General features: G+C 43.8%; 1 protein-coding gene across 3 annotated transcripts in view; it reads right to left on the bottom strand.

Annotated features, from left to right (window-relative positions):
• Positions 1-20,714, bottom strand: part of ELAVL1 (ELAV like RNA binding protein 1) — a 43,734-nt gene that overhangs the window by 7,666 nt on the left and 15,354 nt on the right. For all 3 annotated transcript variants that reach the window (XM_088067820.1, XM_014260088.2, XM_005531358.3), the window contains exons 3-5: positions 5,568-5,671; positions 4,628-4,781; positions 1,348-1,573 (exon numbers count right to left, since the gene is read on the bottom strand). In XM_088067820.1, coding sequence (XP_087923946.1) covers positions 1,348-1,573; positions 4,628-4,781; positions 5,568-5,671 — 484 coding nt within the window. The remainder of the gene's footprint in view (positions 1-1,347; positions 1,574-4,627; positions 4,782-5,567; positions 5,672-20,714) is intronic.

The raw sequence follows: 20,714 nt of genomic DNA, 5'->3' as shown, positions 1-20,714 counted from the left end.
AGAAGGGCATTATTCATTACAGGCCTGGTTGCACAGGGGATAACTCCACCTTGCGTGCACATGACCTTCTACAAGTGTGCTGCTTGTACACAGTCATCACGTGTATGTTTTGCTCATTACCACAAAACTCTCCCTAATTTCCCAGGTTCGGTCCTTGTTTTGGCTGTGGCTGCATTCCTAAGCCAGATGTCTTCCCCTTATCTTCCAACCATCCTTACTGAGAAAGCAGATTCTGCATACCCCATTTTCTGCTGAAACTACACTGGCACAGTAGAAATTAGATTAATCCTTTTGGTATCAATTCCAGCCAGGTTTCAGCATCTCGAAAGACAGAAAATTCACTGTCTCCTTGGGCAAACTGTTCAACCACTCTCAGAATAAAACCACATCTGACTACAAAAGTACGAATTTTCTCTGGAGACCCATTACACAGAGCTGTGCTCAAAATGCTGAGCACTGCAGACAGGAGACAGCAACACTGGAAAAGCAGCACAACTAAAAGGTGGCTGAGATTTTAGTTCAATTTTACTGAGCTCATTGGATCCTTCACAGGAGAAAAATACAACAAACAAAAAAAAGGAGTAAACTCTCAACAGGGAACCACTACCCTCAGAAACATATCATCTCAAAGCCTGTTGCTTCTTTGCAAGACACTGCATTTTCCAGAGTCCCCTCCAACCATCAGCTTCCTCCATGAATACCCAAGACATTTCCAATTCAAACAATTCATATTCAAAGCAACCAAAGCAATTTTCTATGGCAAAGCAAACGTCTTCCATAGCCCTGGAAGCAGACAGGACGCTGCAACTACTCAATAATCTCATCAGTAAATTTGAGAGGCCTCAAGGGAAAGCAGAACCCTGCACAGGTTGCAATGCAGGCAGGAATCCCACAGAACCTTCTCGTCAGAGATAAGGTTTTCCTCTCTTGATGTAACACTTCCCTGCTGGAACCAACCATTCAGAGCTTTAATTAAGTTGCCAAATTCTATCTGTGCTCAGATATATAGACCACAGAATGGGGATCTGTTGAGACAGGCACCTACCAACAGCCACCTGGAACCTGCTGCTGCTGGCCCCTCACTGTAACCCAGTAGTGGAAACAGACACCAGAGTGCAGGTAGCTTTACATACTAACTTCAATATAAATTTTACAAGTGAGATTTTTCTTTAATCATATTTTAATGCAACAGTTTCTTTACATAACACTGAGGACACATAGTGCACTACGTATTCATTCACACATGCTGCAATGAAGGTATCACTGCTGAGCTGCTGGGGCACAGCTCCCCAGACGGACACAGGAACAGGAGCACAGCCTTAAATGCATTTATTCTTCCTAACCTACCTGAATCTCTGCGCCTGGTGATGCACTGGCCCTCCAAACCGTCTAGCTGGTGAATGACACAGCTGCGACAACAGTGCCACATTTTTGTTCTGGTTAGGGTTGGCTGCAAACTTCACTGTAATGGGCTCGGAGGAACCTGGGGGTTTGTGACCATTGAAATTTGTAATTGCCTCTTCTGCTTCTGACCTTTTGTCAAACCGGATAAATGCGACCCCTCTGGACAAACCTTGTAACCAAACCAATAAAAAAAAACAAAAAATAAAAAAAAATTGAAGTTCAGGATAAACTCAAAATAACTTTGAAAACAAAACCCAAAAAAGTTCAGTATTTCTTTTGGTCACAGCTTTCAAGTTCTCTATATTTATATTTCTTCAGCAGCTAGAGAATAAAGCACAAAATTAAGAAACCAAAGACAAAATAGCATACTCATTTCAGCTATAACAACCACAGTGAGTAAACACTTAAAATAATATGTGGTAGAATTCCACGATACTCATCACCAACTTACATTTACATTCACAAAAAACTCCTCAACATTTTAAATTAAGTCAAAAAACCAATTAATTCCAGTTAAAAACAAACCCAAACCTCTTAGTTTTGATTATGTTATCACCAAAAACCATCTGCCAACACAGAATTGATAGATTTTTGCAAATGTTTTCATTTTTCCATGCTAGAAACACACTCAGGTTCAGAGATGAGGGAACAAATGTCTGACTGTAATAAAGGACTCTCACCTTTTTTAATGGAGAGATCACAATTTCACCTGCACCACATACATTATTTCCAGCTGGCATGTAGATTATTTTTATTCATTAAAATCAATGAAGAATTACCTCTTGGTAGCTGTACTGAACCAGTATCACAGCTGTTAAAAATTTGCATATTTTTTTCCTAGTCCCAGCCCCTGGATGCTGTGATCCATCTGACTGAGGTATGTTATGCCTTGGTGAGCTCTCCTCCCCTTGCTTCTCATCTTTGACTTGACCTCAGGCTGAAAATATGGTTTATCACAGTGAAGCTAAAAGGGCACATTTTGTTTAATTGCCATTCCAAAGCAAGTATCGTGGCCAGACTAAATGCAGGACTTCATTAGCTCTGTTTCAGAAAGGGTCATATCAGACACTTTCATGTTTTCTTTACATCCACCCAGGACCATCTTCAAAGCCAGATACAGAAGTTAAGCTTTTTATAAATCACAAGTTTGTTGAGGATCATTTTCTCTGTTCCACAGAACAAAATGCAACATGTCAAAACCTGGGCCTGAAACAAGCAAGGTGTGTTTGCATTTTGGTAAATAGCAACAAATGGGCTCACCAGAGTGGAGCTGACAGCACATAATGCTCGGGTACCACTGAGATCAGCCTCTCGTGCCAGCAGGAAGGGTATGTCCCACCCTAGGAAGGCCCAACTCAGCAAGGCCTATACTAGAGCTCAGCTTACTGTGACTCCATTTTTCGTGATGCTCATCCTAGTGCTTTTCAAAGCATTCATTCAAAACATAAATATTGTAGAAAGTGTATTTTTAAACAGAATAATTTTCGAAAGCTGGAGTACCACCTCTGTGAGAAGGTACAGCTAAGTACAAATTAAAACATGTCTTTACTGGGAGTAGATGAAGATATGAAAGGGAGGCTTAAAGCCAAGGCACAGCTACATTCCTGGTGGGATGGGAAGCCCAAGCTCTGCAGGCATACTGTGAGATGTAACAGAACCCACTCTTCAGTCAATGCATTATTAGGCTATTGGAAAGCGAACGGTGTGTTCTGAGCTGAATTATACAGCATCAGGCCTCAGCACACCCATGAAAACTATATTATTCTTGTGGAGGTTTTATTTATATGACTTCTGTCACCTCACTTTACAGCTCTGTCAAATCCAGATGATCTCCAGACCTCATGGACTGCCAGAGAGGGATGACTAGTTCGGACACTTACATTACTAAGTTCACTGTGCTCCACAAGTCTTTTTCTTGCTTCTCATTACAGCTGCATCCTAGATAATCAGCTCTAGAGACAGGACTATGCAGGTATCAGAGCTGGGCAAAACAAGTAATTTTCTTCCAGAAAGGCAGGATGGGATTTTCCTTACCAAACATGGAGTGTCTTCCATGTGAGTCCCCAGATCTCACCAAGTCACCTCAGGTTTCTCTGATGCACAGTTTTGTTTGCAGCACAATCTGACCAAACCCCTGCAAGTGGTGCCTGCACCAGGAGCTGGCTCTGATGGGGGCACAGCCTGCAGACCTCAGCCTGCACTCAGACTGAGCTCACCAGGAGCTGCTGGTGGCCCACTCAGAACTACAGCAGGAAAGCTGCTTCTAGGCTGATGTGTATGAATGTACATCCCAGTTATAAATGTTAAATGTGGAATTGCTGGAATTAGATTGTCTTCTATTCCAGTACAGCAGATGCATAATCAATGAAAAAGTGTATTTGTAAAAGCTCTCTCCACATTAATACATGACATATGGACTACCAGTAAAACCAGAGAACACCTGGGTGACAGGATAAGCCAGTTAGTTATGTTGTCTGAAATAATGGGGTAAGAAATTAAAACTCTGAAAACACACTGTAACACAGAGTCAGAATTACCATCATAAAGAAAACCTTAACTTTGGTCTCCTCTGAGCCAAGTGCCTAACTAGATAACTTCTCCACTTTCTCTTTTTTTTCTTTTTTAGTACACAAAATACCTTTAGAACTTTCAGGGCAGTACTAAGTGCATGAAATTCATTCCTTTGCTTAGCAGTAACCACAGAGGCCTGTAAGACATCTCAAATGGTTTAAAATACAAGAAAATTGAGTGAGTTCCAGGCTGGTACAAAAGACAAAATACATTTTTGTTTTGCTTTAAATCTGTAACTATGGCTTGGAATTGACCTGTGGGTAAGAGCTGCATGTGTGTAAATTCAAGGTAAGGTCAGCACTCCAGGTTACACATGTGGCCCAGAAACACAGTGCATTGCAGCACCAGCAAGTGTCAGTGCAAGAAAGCAGATTTGGCAAATTAGTAGCTGATAAAAATGACAATAATCTTATTTTAATATGGTCTGAGGTTTGGGCTGTAAGCTCACAAAAAGACAGCACGAGTCATTCTGCGTTTAAAAAAATCATTGAACATGGATATCCCATTAAAATTCTATCACTGGTTGGCACCAGATGCCATGACTAGTTGGTGGAAGTCTAATTTACTTAAGTTTAGGTACTGCCAGTCTCAGAAAAACACCAAACACATGCCATACACTCCAGTTTTCCACAGCCAAGGCCCCAGAACTCACCTGTGGTTTGATCCACAAGCACACGTGAGTTGATGATGCGCCCAAAACGGGAAAACATATCTTCTACATCCTTCTGTGTCATTGACCGGGGGAGGCCACTGATATATAAATTAGCATCCTTGATAACTTCAGAACTTGGGCGGGCATAGGAAACCTTTAAAAGAAATAAAAATACATGTTCAGGGTATTAACAGGGAAGATCAATTTATTGCCATGAGCCAACTTAATTAACTCCCCCATTACCAACACATGCATTTTTATTGGAGTTCAAAAAAATGGAACCAGGAGACAATAAGGGAAAATCAACCAAACACCAGGAAAAAGGGAATGTCCCTACATAACTCCATTCATTTTGGGTTTATCCAAGAAATAACAACTATAGAAGCATTGCTGTAAGGAGACGGCAGAAGACCAATACCAACACTCCTGGCAAACACTTTTGCCACGTCAAGGTTCTCAAGTTCTGACTCAACCACTGGACCTGCCACAGTTCACATCAGGAACTTGTCCTGCCAGTATATTTTCCAAAGCTTCATAAAAAGATGGCATGAGTAGAGTGCAGTTTTCTGTCACAGTTTCTGATACTGGAGAAAGCTGCATAGATCATCTAGGCAGGAGTGAATCATACACACGAAAACTGTTGTTTTGCTGTTGTTTTGGATAAGGAAAGAAGTGCATGTGTATTAACAAGATTTATAATAAATATTATGAAGTATCCAAGAAGTGCATGAGTTAAAAAGCCTGGCAACCATCTATAATGGTCCCTCTCTTGCTGTACAAATGGTGGGAATATAAAGAAAGGGAATCTTCAAATTCTAAGCTGTTTCAAAACACTTCACTGCTCTCCTCCCAAATTCATGCTTGCTGCAGCACACAGACTTTACCATCAGACTGAAGTTTATTACAATGCTGTTTTCACAGAAGACTGAAGAGCTCCTACCTTGATAGTTTTTGACTGAAGTCTGAGGCCATTCAGTGTGTTTATTGCTCTTTCAGCATCTTTTGCAGTTACGTAGTTCACGAAGCCATAGCCTAAGCTGTGTCCTAAACAGAAGAACATTTTTTAAAATTAATCCTAACAAAAGAACGTTATCATTACTAAAATGAAAGGAAATGCAAACAAGAAGTGAACTCAACATACACAATCCACACAGCAAATATTTCAGTAAGCCAATGGTTTCCCAAGGCTGGCACACATCATGAGTAACTCAGAGGTCATTTACTTCCACTCTGGACATCCCTCTGCATTCCTAGACAGAGGGTATTGGACAGAGCACCCATCAACAGCAAGAAACTTAGAACTAAAACACCAACTCTGAACAGTCTTGCAAACTCCATAGGTGTGGGAGCGTGGATGCTAAAAGCAAGCAGCAAGCAGGGAGCACAGTGTCTGTGGAAAAGCAAGTCACATAACTTTGTCAGACTAGCCTGAGAAAGTAGCCTGAGAAATCATAAAGAGGAATCAAAATAATCCTTTGAGATAGAAGACAGCCTGGCAGGTGTTGTCAATTTCTTGTTTTCTTGAAAGAGAAGGTCAAGGGGTGGTGTACCCGACTGACTGATGATGGTGATGTCTTAGTTTACTGACCAATAAGGGTTTTACCTTTCCAGACCTTCGTGTACTTGTCTCTGAAAGAAGATCTGGGGTAATAAACCTTGCTCTGCTGTTCAACCCACAAGAGAGTCTGTGTTATTACTACCTCGCCATTCCCAATACAGTGCAACGTGGGAGAAAGGCAATCACTTAACCAAGTTCATCAGTACAAAGTCTTGTGGATAGAGAGCAGAAAGTCAGAAAACATCAACAGATGAACTGTCAAGTATGAAATGAAGAGCCCTGTGATTTCTTTGGCTATTCCAACCCCCAACCCTAGGGACAAGAGGGAAAAAGAAGTCTCCAATCCTTCATAAATACAGCAAACAAGCAGCCATAGTGAAGACTGAAAAATTTTCTTCAAGGTATACAATTCATGTACACTTTATTTAAGTTTACTCTTAATTCTTACAGGAAGAATTTGATATTAATAATAAAAATCCTTAAAATATTTAAGGAAAAGGATATTTATCTAGACACCTGCTCTGTTTCTATCTGCAATCTCCACAATTGCTACTATCCATTACAGCATTACATACTAAGATCATTTTGGGTTGCACTTTCCCAACAATTATAGGCTCTTGTCAATGTAGGTCTAAAAATAACTAAAATAGTTTCAAGACTATTTTCAGAGCAATAAAACAACTGCAATTCAACCCAAGACACACATTTTTAAGCTAACTTCTCGTCTCTGTCAGATCTATGAGACTGTAAGCAAGCATAGGAAAATGTGCTATTTTCCTCTAACAATATACTACTTTTAAGTTAAGCTCTATTGTTAGGCTTAAGGACACTAGAAGACAAAGCAAATTGTAATGGTAAAGGATTCTGTGGTGAAATTGCCCTTTTTTAATCACACTGCTTGGCTCTGCAATGGTATTGGCTGACAAAAGTTTCCTTATGCTTTCCAGACATTTCAGAATACCAAATACAGACACAGGTGTCAAATGATGATATCCTGGCACAAATGTCAGAGGAAATGAAGAAAAGGGCTGCAAGAGAATTTCACATTAACTTCAGATACTGTAAAAAAGGATGCCCAGTCTGCTGAGACATCGAGATTGCAAGCATAAAATCCACAAGGGAATGGAAGGAAACCCCAAAATAACCCTCAGTGTTTTCATGCCAACAGACTGCAGAACTGCACCAGCTCCTGGCACAGCGTCTGCCTTTGACTGCTTGCTTGTGAAACCTAATCCAGCAGTAACTCAGCTGAACCCAGACAATGTCAGAGCCTGTTGTCTAATACACCCTTTGTATAAACACCCACAGGTAATTCCTGCTGTCTGCTAAAACTCTCAGAGAATCCAGATCCCCTGTGTTCAAGTCTCGCACAGAAACAACACCCTGTTCCCTTAGAGACCTGGAGCTAAAGCAGCTCCAATCAGCCTCTCATGACACTAGACATATCACACAACCAACGGCAAACCTCTGTGCCAGCCAAGTAGGATTTAATTCCATCCACTGGAGACCTACAGATAACATCTGCAAAATTCTCATCAATGTTTCTAACACGTCCCCAGCATGATTTTTGTGATTTCTTTATAGTATTCTTTTTATTAGTCAAAGATGGTCAGTCAGATCAAATGTGGTTGGTTCACACCCACTTACCAATTGAGACTATTTACCTCTTTAAGAAATGAGTAATTGAACAATTAGAAAAATGTTGAACACCTGGACCCTACCTTATTTTTCCAGACTAAGAAAACAAAAGTAAGTTTAAGAGGGAAAAAATACCAGGTGGACAACTGGCAATAACTTTTCCAAGGATGGGAAGGATCCAACATCCCTCACAGGTCCAGCCTGCTCCGAAGGCTCAGAGCAACAACTGTTTTCAGTCTGTCCCAAAAGTCACATAAACATGAATACTCCAGCAAACTACCAAACAGAACTAGGTCCTACTAAAACTTATGGAAATGAGCCCTTAAAGACCAGGGAAATATACTCCAAACAAGACTAATCCCTCCAAGTGTGACCCACAGTGACACCTGGCAGTCAGGACTGTCACTTCCTGAATGGATGCTGCACTGGGGAGGACTGGGGGACTATTCTCCTGCCAGGTGAAGAAGAGCCTAAATTCCATTCGCCTAAATTTATTATGCTGTCTTCAGTACACTGAGTATCCTTTCCTTATAACAAGTTCCCAGAGAACATAGCAGCCATAGCATTGTAGATCATGGAACAGTTTGGGTTTGGTAGGACCTTAGAGACAATTTCATTCAATGCCGTGCCCAAGGCAGAGACACCTTCCACTATCTCAGGCTGTTCCAAGCCTCATACAACCCGGCCTTGGGCACTTCCAGGGATCCAGGAGCAGCCACAGCTGTGCCAGGGCCTCCCCATCCTCACAGCCAACACATTCCTTCCCAATATCCCATCTAATCTTGCCCTCTGGCAGTGGGAAGCCATCTCCCTTGTCCTGGCACTCCAGGCCCTTGTCCCAAGACCCTCTCCAGCTTTCCTGGAGCCCCTTTAGGCCCTGCAAGGGGCTCTGAGCTCTCCCTGGAGCCTTCTCTTCTCCAGGTGAACACCCCCAGCCCTCCCAGCCTGGCTCCAGAGCAGAGGGGCTCCAGCCTTCAGATCATCTCCATGGCCTTCCCTGGAGTCATTCCAGCAGGTCCATGTCTTTCTTGTGTTGGGGTCTCCAGGGCTGGAGACAGTTCTGCAGATGGGGTCTCACCAGAGTGGAGCAGAGGGACAGAATTCCCCTCTCCCCTGCTGCCCACACTACTTTGTTTCCTTCCAAAGCATCACGTAGGTTATGTATTTAGGCACCATTTGAGATCAATGACAAGGAACTTGAAGTCAATTCAATACAGTTGCAGCACTCATGGACACCCAGGAGCAAAAGGCACCAGGTGACTCGGGTCCAGTCCCTGGAATCAGAAAGTGTGCCCTAACACACATACAAGCCCACAATAGAAAGCAGTTCTGATTTTTGTCCCAGGTACTCTGACTGAAAGCACATTCAACAGCATCCAGCCAACACTCTCCTTTTACAGTGGGACAGAGGTGTACATATTCTGTGTCCACTTGTTCCTGTACAAGTTCTATCCTGGATCTTACATACATTTCTCCTTCCAAGTGTCTGTCCCCGAAGTACCCCCACACAGTGACTGCGTCTGTACTTACCACCTTTAAACTACAGTAGTATAACATGACCGTATAGTGCTTAAGTGCTAGAAAAACCCAACCCATGCAAAACTGATAGCATATATTAACTTAACTTGCTCTAAAATACGCAATAGCACCAGTCTCAGACGTCTCCTCCCACTCAGTGCCCAGCATTCATCTCTACCCGGGCTGGGCCAACACAGAACAATCCTGTCACTGCAGGAGACATTTCCACCTCAGGATGCCTGCACAGGAATGGTCTTTGCTTTATAATTTTACTCCAAAACAGTACAATCTACCTATCTGCTAGGGATGCCAGAAAATATATAAGGAATTGGCATTTACACAGCATTATGACTGCTGTCAAGTGTTTACCCCAGGCAAGGAGAGAAGTTTTTTTGCTTTCTCCTGATGTTCCCAGCCTGCTATAGAAACCTGCAGTGCAAAGAAAATTGGTGCTGTAACAGTTTTCAAAACATTTTAGTGGACAGAAATTAAAAAATATTTTTAAAAGCTTGCATATACATATATACAAATTAACTCAAGAGACAAAGCTAAAAAAGAGCAACAAGTAGGTCCTTATCTGGACGAATAATTAACCAAGGAACTACAAAACCCAGTTTTAAGCAAAATACTACAGTCCTTCAACAGAAAGAATCAAGTTTTGTTTCCATAATAAAAGGCCCTTTCAGGAGAGAGGGCACTGGTTTTCTTTCCGTGCATCACTTGGGTTTCTGTCCATGTCCCTGCTTCCTTTTCCAGCTCCCGAGACACACGGCTTCAGTCACCAGCTCCTTCCTTATTCCCAGCCCAGTGCTGACAATTCTAGCTTCACTGAGGAGTCTGATACACACCAGTGCATTTCACTGAGAGCAGCTAACTCAGATCCTCCCCATCCTGTCCTCCATAAGAAACCCCGAAATCAAACCTGGCTCCTGTTATGTCAGTGCACTTCAGCATGATGGCAACTTAGTTTAGAACTTGTTTTCTGAACTGGGAATCAGTTTTTGGAGGATGTGAGCTGGGTTTGAATTTTTTGTTTGGCTTTACAAACTGTGCTATGAGTGATAACTAGAGAGCCTAAATATGTGTGAATGCATTGACATGTACCACGTCAAATAGCAGGCATCAGCAGAATTCAAAGCAGTGGCTATAGTTTCTGACGATAAGAACACATTGAAGTGCTCAGATGTGCCTTGTGTGGGCTTCCTCAGCAGTTACACTGTTGTATAACCAGGCCTACAGAATCACATCAGCCCACAAAATAACACAACCATCCTGCATCAAACTTCCCAAAAAGTTTTATGACAATGCAGAAGTGCAGCAAGGTAGGACTGGCAGAGCAGGTGATCAAAAGACTGCACCCTAACTGCCGAGAGAGTCACAGCACACATACAGCATCCTGTTTCCTAACAGCCAGGAAAACACACAGATGTGTGAGCAGAGCAGCCTGGCTGAGCAGGGAGCCATGGCAGAGCTCCAAGGGAAACAGAGAGCACAGGAGACACAAGAAGTGACAGCTACAAAAGCAGGAATTCGGAAACACTGTCCCCTGTGTCTGAGGAATGGCAGAACTCAAATGCAGTTCTTGAAAAGAATGGAATGAAACAAAAGAATAATATCAAGGGTAACAAGAAAATGTTCCATTGCTGTCCCAGCAGCACAAGGCTGGAAGTATGGCAGCAGATTTAACATGTGATCTGAGCAGAGGGGCACAGGATGCTTTCTGAGCCTCACTTCATCAGCAGAGTCTAACAGGAACTCTGCACTTTGGAAAGAGCTCCCAGAGAAAGGCCAGTGAATGAACACTGAGCCAGGGACTGACTGGTTGAGTGAAGTGCCCCCAGACAAACCCATGGGGGGGATGAAATGGGCTCTCTGTAATGGTGATGAGGCATCAGGTTCATGTCCCTGCCAAAACTGTTTCATCTTTGAATGATCAGGAAATTGCAAGGAAGGTAAACACCACATCCATCCTCAAAAGGACACAAAAACACACACACACCCCTCACACACACTCTAGCTGTATGCCTGGAACTAGCGGATTTTGCAGGGTCTCTACTGGAACCTGAAGTTTACCTCATTATCCATGCTGTAGAGGAGGTGATGGGAATGTACTCTCACCAAGACTGGAGATATCACCAGGTTGGGAGGAACCTGTCATAGACTGAAGGGTCAGGCTGCTGCAGGGGACAGGCCAACAGCACCTTGTGGAATGCAGCAAGGACAGACAGAGTCCTGATCATGGGGAGGAAGACACCCTAGCAACAACAGACTGGACACTTACTGGCTGGAGACTGTTCTATAGAAAATGAGCTGGGAATCAGGGTATGGAGCATGAGCCAGCCGTGCCCCAAGGGAGAAGGATAACAGCATCCTGTACAGCCAGAAGACAGAATACTTGACTGTGCAGTATTAGCACAGTAATAGCACCTGCTATTTGTTACATCCTTAGCATCCTTTTGTTTTCATACTGCAAGGTGTCATTACATCAAAAAGAAAGCAGCATCATGAAGGACTTCTGTCAAAACACATTTTTGGATGGGAACAATCATCTGAAGTATTTAATGACCAATTTTCAAAACTAACAGTTAATAGCATGATTTTCCATTCCTGTCTATGCTGATCAAATTCCAGCATCACAATATAGACAGTAATAGTAATAGTAATAAACAGAATAACTTATAGCATATAATTCATACCATGTTTTTTAAAATACAGGAAATTATGGAATCATGGAATGGTTTGGGACCTTAGAGACAATTTCATTCAACCCCGTGACCAAGGTAGAGACACCTTCCACTGTCCCAGGCTGTTCCAAGCCCCATACAACCCAGCCTTGGACACTGCCAGGGATCCAGGGGCAGCCACAGCGGCTCAGGGAACCCTGTGCCAGGGCCTCCCCTCCTGTCACTCTATTAGGAACAGCGAGAAGCACGGACTCTCTTGTGAATTGAACAGGAGAGTGAGGTTTATTACCTCAGATCTTCTTTTATAGACCAATATGCCAAAGTACAGAAAGGTAAAACTCTTATTGAAGTGAACTAACACATCACCATCACTGGTCAGTGGGGTACACCACCCCTTGACCTTCTCTTGCAAGAAAACAAGAAACTGACAAACAGCAGCTGCAAGGCTGTCTTCTATCTCTGAGGATTGTTTTAATTCCTCCTTATGATTGCCCAGGCCACTTTCTCAGGCGAGACTGAGAAAGTTATGCGGCCTGCTTTTCTACAGACGGTGTGCTCCCTGCTTTTGCTCATATTTAGCATCCATACCCACCCTCCCAGCCAACAATTCCTTCCCAATATCCCATCCAGCCCTGCCCTCTGGCAGTGGGAGCCATTCCCTGTGTCCTGTCCCTCCAGGCCTTGTCCCCAGTCCCTCTCCAGCTCTCCTGGAGCTCCTTTAGGCCCTGCAAGGGGCTCTGAGCTCTCCCTGGAGCCTTCTCTTCTCCAGGTGAGCACCCCCAGCTCTCCCAGCCTGGCTCCAGAGCAGAGAGGCTCCAGCCTTGCACTCAATCCTTCATTAATGGTATAGATGATGTATCTCAGCTACTCTGGAAACACATGAAGCTGAAGCTAATACAGATAGCTTGAACCAAAAATTTTCTCTTACTCAATCCCCTAGGCCACAGTTCAGCAATGTCCTCTCATCCACCCCACCAGTAACACTGAACAGCTGCTGTGTCTCTGACACAACCACTTGTGCTATGGTGACCATAGTGAGTTCCAGAAAACACACTACTGGAGACAGAACTGAGTACAGGAGCTTCAGTGCAGGTACTGAAGCAGTTAATTGTAAATTTCACTTTTACTTTGCCTACCAAAAATATTCTGGCCTCTCCTATAGAGATTTTGGGAACCTGAAGCAAGTATTTTTTTTGTTTACCCAAAGAATTTGTCGAAGCAACAATTAATCATTCTGAAATACTTTCATCTGCCTTATCTCCAGTTAAGTCATAAATGCTGCCCAAAACTATCATTTAGTCCCTGAACCACCAAGACAGCACCAGAAACTCCACACAGTCCTGTGTCTGTGTCAGGCTGGGGGCAAAGCTCAGCACAGCCAAACAGCCCAAATAGGGCTGTGCCTAACCTGGAGAGATCCCTGGGAAGCACCTGTGCTTTTGTAGGGCTGGGTCAGTCACACAAACACCAGCAATTACTGCACTGTGCTCCACCTACACAGAGTGCAAAACTGAAAGTTCAGGTTTATATTTTAAGCACTTCCATGTTTCACCCTTTATGCAGCAGATCAGGACCTTCCTTCTACAGGACATGAAACCAGCTTTGCTGCAGTTCCTGTAACTAAGGCCCAGACTGCTCATTGAGCCAATTCCCACTTCTGCTCGAGACTTCAAACCAGCACATCTTACTGAACAGACACTTGATGGCAACAGAAAGGAACTAGCAAGGAAACAAAGAAAATACCTAATTATATTGATAATGTCTTTCCAGACCAGAATGTGTCCCCACTGCTTCCCCTGGCTTTAGGACACAACTCTCTTTCTCTTCACAACCAAACAATGGAGAGTCTCATTTATAGAAGTTTTAAGGGCAAAAGCACATTTAGCTGGTTTCCAAAGCCTGACCTTCAAACAACTCAGCAAAACATTACAAATTACAAATAAAGCTGCCTCCTCTTCTTATGTAAAATCAGTAGTATTTGCCTTGAAACAGATGAATACAAGCAACTCAAACAGACACCTCTCTGGGAAAAAGTCAAAAGCTACAAAGCTAACTTGACGTGTCTGTTGTCAACCCTGGGTCAGAGAGCTTACAGGGATCTCACCATCTCCACAATATTGCAAAAATTCAACCATAAGAATAACAGCATTAAATCCTGAAAATAAAAGGGTGGAGGTTTTTTAGTAATTAATTTTATTTCACAAAGCCTCTTTGTATAATTATAATTTCTATATGTTCTCTTTTTTATTTTTTCCCTTTTTCTCAGCTCCAGAGCATTTCTCTATTGAGATTTAATTTCATTTGCTCCAGGACTCCTTTTCCAGATGAACTGCCAGCATCTGAGATTCTGTGAAGTGAAAAGAATTTGTAAAGTGAACACAGCACCAGGCCCAAAACTGTGCAGAAATACCACAGACTGTTTTTTTGGAAGGAGTCTGGGAGGAAAATGCCTGCCACTTACTGCAAGATCTCATTTCTTTAAACAGGACAGGATTTGTTCACCTGTTGTTGGAACAAAAATCTGACTGTTCAAGATGCTGAGGGCTCAAAAAATCACTTCTTCCTTCTCTTGAGGAAGAAATTTTAACTTTCAAATAACAACACTTTACCTGCAAACACTACAGTACAAAAACCTCAGCAAGTGCTCAGTCATCCTGATTGCAGGCTGAGTTGAACCCAACTTTTACATTGCAGAAATACAGCTTCTTCATTGGAAGAGAATGAAAGTAATATAAGATGTGGAACAATACTTTCCCCTAAAAACATGCTGAAAAATATTAGAACACAACCAAAGATGGTGCTACATGGCTCATTTGTGCAGCTTGACGAGGGGAAAAAAAAAAAGCAAAGGAAGCAGAGCCATGGAATGGTCTGGCTTTATGACTTTTGTGTGGTAAGGAGGGATATATTTAACCCTCTCAGTGTATCCAGACAGAGTAGAAGGACACCCATGACCCCAAAACAGCAAGGAGTCACTGCCTGTTGTGCCAGCCCTGCTTCAAAGTTTTCAGAGAACACTCTCAGGGTCCCTCTGAGTGGCAGCACCATGACCTGGTGACGAGCCACTGTTCCCAGACTGGCATCGCTGCGCACACACCAACTGTGCCATCAGAACCATCAGCCAGCTCAGTGACCAACATTTCTAACAGATTTGGCCCTGATGTCAAACCTTTGGGTACTTCACTAGGGACTCCCCTCCAGCTGCACCTGGTGCTGATGATCCCCAAACTCAAGGACTGGCTTTCAACACACCCACAGGCCCTTCACCTGGTGACACAGGTCCTCCTCACTTGCAGCACTAAGAACCCATCTGCCCAGCCTGAGTGAGAGGCCCCAGGCACCCCCTGCACAGTCCCACCATCCTTTTCAGTCAAGGCAGCTTTTCTCTGGCCAAGGCCTCTGCTGTTCCAGGAACAGGTGCTGCCACAACTGCTGGAGACCACAGCACATCAGCAGCAGCCCTGAGTGCACATGGGCTGAACACAGCAGAATGCCCGGTCCCTGCCCTGCCCTGCCTGCTCACAGTGCTCCTCAAGCTCTGCTCTAGACCAGACTGGTACATAGGCCTGGCCTAAGGGGCAGCTAAACAAGTCCTGTCTTCAAGAAGGGATCAACCAAAACAAAAACTCCAATCTCATTTTGGTCAAGTACACCTGACAAAGCTCAGAGCAACCTGCTCCAAGTCCAACTGTCCTGCTGCTATCCCATCCTGACAGCAGCCAGCACTCTGGGTCAGAAGAGGGGCACCAGAAATCCACTGACAATCCCAGATATGCCCTGAATATTTAAAAGCAGAGCCCAAGAACTGCTGCTACAGCTGTTGCTTCTACGGGCTGTGCTCTGATCCCTCTGAAAGAACTCAGGCAACCTTTAGGGTTAGAAATATGGGTAAGGGTCTGGAGGAGAAGGGTCTGAGGAGCAGCTGAGGGCACTTGGCTCGTTCAGCTGGAGCAGAGGAGACTGAGGGGAGGCTCCTCGGGGGCTGCAGCTCCTCCCGAGGGGAGGCGGAGGGGCAGGGGCTGAGCTCTGCTCTGGGACAGGGACAGGAGCCCAGGAAGGGCTGGAGCTGTGCCAGGGCTTGGGATGGATCTCAGGGCAAGGTTCTTCCCCCCGAGGCTGCTGGCACTGCCCAGGCTCCCCAGGGAATGGGCCCGGCCCCAAGGCTGCCAGAGCTCCAGGAGCGTTTGGACAGCGCTCTCAGGGATGCTCAGGGTGGGCTTGTTGGGGGGTCTGGGCAGGGCCAGGGGCTGCACTGATGATTGTTATGGGTCCCTTCCAACTCAGGATATTTCAGGATTCTCTTGATTTAGGTTAACTGTATTCCTATACCCTTGAGAAAACTCAGTTACTACCTCCAAGGCAGTTTATATGGCCACCTTTATGACAAAGGGAATTAAGTGGAGCTGGCAAAGCTGATGTTCATATTTTCAGTACAAGGGCAGTTTGTCTGCAAACCATTTGCACTTCTCATTAAGTTAACCATTGCCACAAGGCATTCTTGAATGCACATTTAAAGAAATTGCATACCACCCAATGTGATTAAAGAGCTAGAAAAAAAAATCCAGAGGTAATGATGCATTCCAATTCCACAGTTAACAGCAAAACTGCATAAACAATTTCATGGGTGTTTTGCATGCAAAAGGAATCTATTCCAGCCAAAGAGAATACTTAAGTATTTTCCACAAACAAGAACACTTCAGAATTCCGTTTCTAGACTGAGTTCACTGCATTGGTGAAATGAGTAGTTGCCCTGTCGCATGAACTTGAGCTAGCTACTCACCATCCTACAGCACCTGACAGCTGGGCAGTAAAATCCTCCTCCCCTTTCTGCTTGAAAAGCTCACATGGACAAGGACATTCATTTCTTTTTTAGCTGCATAATTTCTGAGTGAGTCTTCCAGAGAATACATGAAAAGAAAAAGGCAGGGAAAGGGTAAAGCTTTATGTCCATTCCTGAGGAATTGCGACTACCTGAAAGTGACATCTTTTGGTCCTGTAAGTAAGGTGTCCCCGGCACGCCTGCAAAGTGTGAGCCATCACAACAGCAATGTTTGAGATGGACCCCAAATTCCTGCATACAACCTTAACAAGTCACCCTTGTCCTTTCTGCTCCACGCTTTCCAGCAGCAGTGGAGAGATTCCCTTTTCCCTCAACAGTTGCTGATCAGAGAGTCGGACCTTTGCTAAGTTCCATCAGAACTCACACTGACACAAGCAAATGCAGAGTGCAGAGGAAGCCCACATCTTCCTCCCAGCCTCTGCACAGGGGGAGCCATGTCTGGGGAGCTGACAGGTACAGACAGCCTTTGGAACAGTGTGAAGGATCATATCCTACACTTACTAGAGCAGAAAGTCATGAGTACCAGAGGGAAAACATTCCCTGCTCAGGCAGTACAAAGGTGTGAGGGAAGGAACCCTCAGGAAGTTGGATGCCTCCTTTACAAAATCAATCACTGTCAGAAGGAAACCGCACAGAGCGAGGTGTACACAGCAACCTGTCACCAGGGACTCAGAGCAGGGATATGGTGTCAGGAACAATAAATAGATCCCACAGACGTCTGAAACCATAATCACATGGGGAAAATGGTTCAAAAGATCCTAGAATAGAACCCTAGAATATTCTCAGTTGGACTGATGGTCCTTGTGGGGCCCTTCCAACACCTCGCCCTGCACAGACACCCCAAGAACCCCACCCTGAGCATCCCTGAAAGCATTGTCTGAACGCTTCTGGAGCTCTGGCAGCCTTAGGGCCGAGACCATTCCCTGGGGAGCCTGGGCAGTGCCCCAGTACCCTCTGGGCGAAGAAACTCTTCCTAATATCCAGTTTAAACTCCTCCAACACAGCTTTGTGGTAATTTTGCTGAATTATTTCCCCTTGCACTCTGAGGACAGTTACATACAGTATCACTGGTGGGAGCACCCCACAGCTCACACAATTATTCCAATAAGCAGGAATATTATTTTGAATATTACCATGTGCTGCCACCATTGCACGTGAGTTTGGCAGCTTTTTGTTTTTAGTAATTCCACAAAAAAATTTAACTCAACCTTTTCAGAGCTTTAGGACAGTCACATTTGAAAGTACCAATACTTCAGCAGAGTAAGGGAAGACAGAGAAACTAAAACACTCATGACCAACTAATTTCAGCTTCAGCATTTGGTCCAGAAGGACTAACAGCCTGTGTACAGCTGCATGGACAGCAGGTTAAAGATGAAAAAATTTAGAAAATTTAGAGCTATTGAGCAGAAGCATCTGTGCTGTGCACAGTCAGACATCCCAACACAACGAGCCATCAGCATCTATGCTGCAAGAAACTGAATAAGCCCAGAGGGGCCCACAGGTCTGGATTCCTGCATTAGCAGGTACTGAAGGAGAAATGTTTACCCAGACCCCAGAACCTGGATGTTGCAGCAAAGTCAAACAGCCCCATGCAAAATACAGTACAAGACAGATTTCTTCTGCTGGATCATCTCTAGCACAAGGCAGTTGCTCCAAGGCATGGACATTTAACACCATACACATCCCACTGAGGGAATGAGTGCAGAGTACAAGTCTGGCTGTGCTGTGCTGGCAGTCAGTGCTGCAGGGCTACTGTCTGATTGGTGCAGATCAACTGGACCAACTCCAGACTTCTTGCTTTCAGCCTCATGAGCCAGAGCCACAGGACGAGAGGATTTCATTGATGGAATCAGGCCAATGGCAATGATCAGCAATCATCATGACAGGCCAGGAGATGACCCAGCAAAAAGTTACATTGCAGGCTGGACACTGTGCCATACTATATTGGGAATCAGCCTTCTAACATTTCCTTAAGGTTCAAAGCCCCAAGGCGTGGCTGCTGTTTGATTAAGATCTGACATAAAGAACAGTGTCCAATGAATTCTATAATTATCATATGAAAATCCTGGATGTCCAAGACATGCCATAAACACAAGTACAGTGAGCCACATTGCAACAACCCAGTATTTGCCTTCTGACCCCCAGTACTGATTCACTCATGACAAGTCAAGCAAAGCCATGTCTGGAAGTGCTGAGGAATGCACTACACCAACTGGGAAATGCAAAGCCCAGAAGTCTATTCCTCCAATACGATCAGGAGGAACCCTGCATCCTTCTAATGTTCATCTACCGTGCACAAGTTTTTGTGTACAGGTACTGAAAAAAAAGAAAATAAAAGGAGAAAAAAAAGCTGTCACATCTCAAACAACAAACCAGACACACAGTGACACCTTTATCAATGGTTATGTAAACCATACTTTCAACTTCCTGTAATGCTCATCAGTAGTGAGATAAAGGGATCAGCAGTCTGGAGGCTTCAAGGATTTTCTTTATATTTTATAACCACAACCTAACACATGGAACACAGATTATTCAATACTCTGCTGCACTTGAAGCAAAACGCAGCAACATATGTAATGATCATAATAAAATACTTTACTCAAACAAACCCAAGCTTTGGCTTTCAAATCAATTCTTGAATGCCAGTAATTGGCCTCCAGACAGCTTCTTATGCTAGTTCAGTAAGTCATGAAAAACCACATTCCAGGCAGAAGTATTTTCTGCCCCATGTTTCATTAACAGACAACAAATTGAGAAGAAATGTATGTTATCATTCAATGTTTTACAAAAAAGCAAGCATTATCAACTAAACATTGATTTTAATTCTGCAAACACAAACAATATAGGGAATTTCAAACACAAAACACTCTGATTATTAAACTTTACGGGGGCACCAAAAGCTTTGACTTCATTGAAAAGAATTAAACTGATCCAAAAAGTATAATTCCAACAAAAGCAAAAAGGTGCCCTCCCTCCTGTCCAGGCCACTCAACCTGCTCTATCACACATGCCTATATTATGACTTATCTGACCAGAAACCAAGGTCAGGGAGCTGAACAGGTTTTTCTGCAGCTCCAGTTTCCTGCTGTCTGCCACAGGGTCAGAGAAATGCCAAGTGAAGGCACAAGAAAAGCGGAACTGTGCCATAGGATTTTTCTGTTCAGGGACTGCTGCATGCACATCTGTTTAACAGAGTTTGAGAACAGAGAATGTAATGTGAACATTGAGGGGCAGAAACAAAAGCAAGAGGAAGAAAAAATGCTCAGAAGGAGCCAGTTCTTCAGCACTGATATTCCAGAATTATCAGTAAGCATGGAGACGAATGGTAACGGCTCCTAATAGTGTTGCAAGCAAATGAAAAATTAGGTAGCAACAAAATTCAGAGGTGTGACCACAGCAGCAATACAGAATCCAGCACCTGCAACCACTTTAGAGAAAAGCCAGTGTTCTGTCCACAGGCACTCAAGGACTCTCTGCAACAATAACAGCAATTTTACTTTTGATTCTTGAGGTTAAGAACAACCTTGAGCACACAAGTGTGTGTTTTGGACTTTAAATTACCAGCACTGTCAAATTCCAAGTTAAAGTTAACCAAACTTAACACCAGAGTGTTTGATGCTACAGGTAATAGTGTGGAGCAGGCTCTCAACTTCAGGCACTGAAGTCTCTTCCCACTGAAAATATCCTTCCTTCCCACACAGGTGATTCTGTGCTTATTTTACAGTCTAAAGTGTAGGTCAGCTATGACTTGCTATCACTAAACAAGGAGTCTTACTCCTTAAAAAACCAGCCTTCAGAGTAAGCCTCCACTTCTAAGTGCTTAGAAGCACTAAGGGCAACATCTGGGAC

This window comes from Pseudopodoces humilis, chromosome 28, assembly GCF_049639895.1.
Source record: "Pseudopodoces humilis isolate 2021_Gansu_Grassland_sample_001 chromosome 28, ASM4963989v1, whole genome shotgun sequence".
NCBI classification, from domain to species: Eukaryota; Metazoa; Chordata; class Aves; order Passeriformes; family Paridae; genus Pseudopodoces; species Pseudopodoces humilis.
The sequence above is the reverse complement of the archived record's forward strand: the minus strand, read 5'-3'. Positions and strand labels throughout refer to the sequence as shown.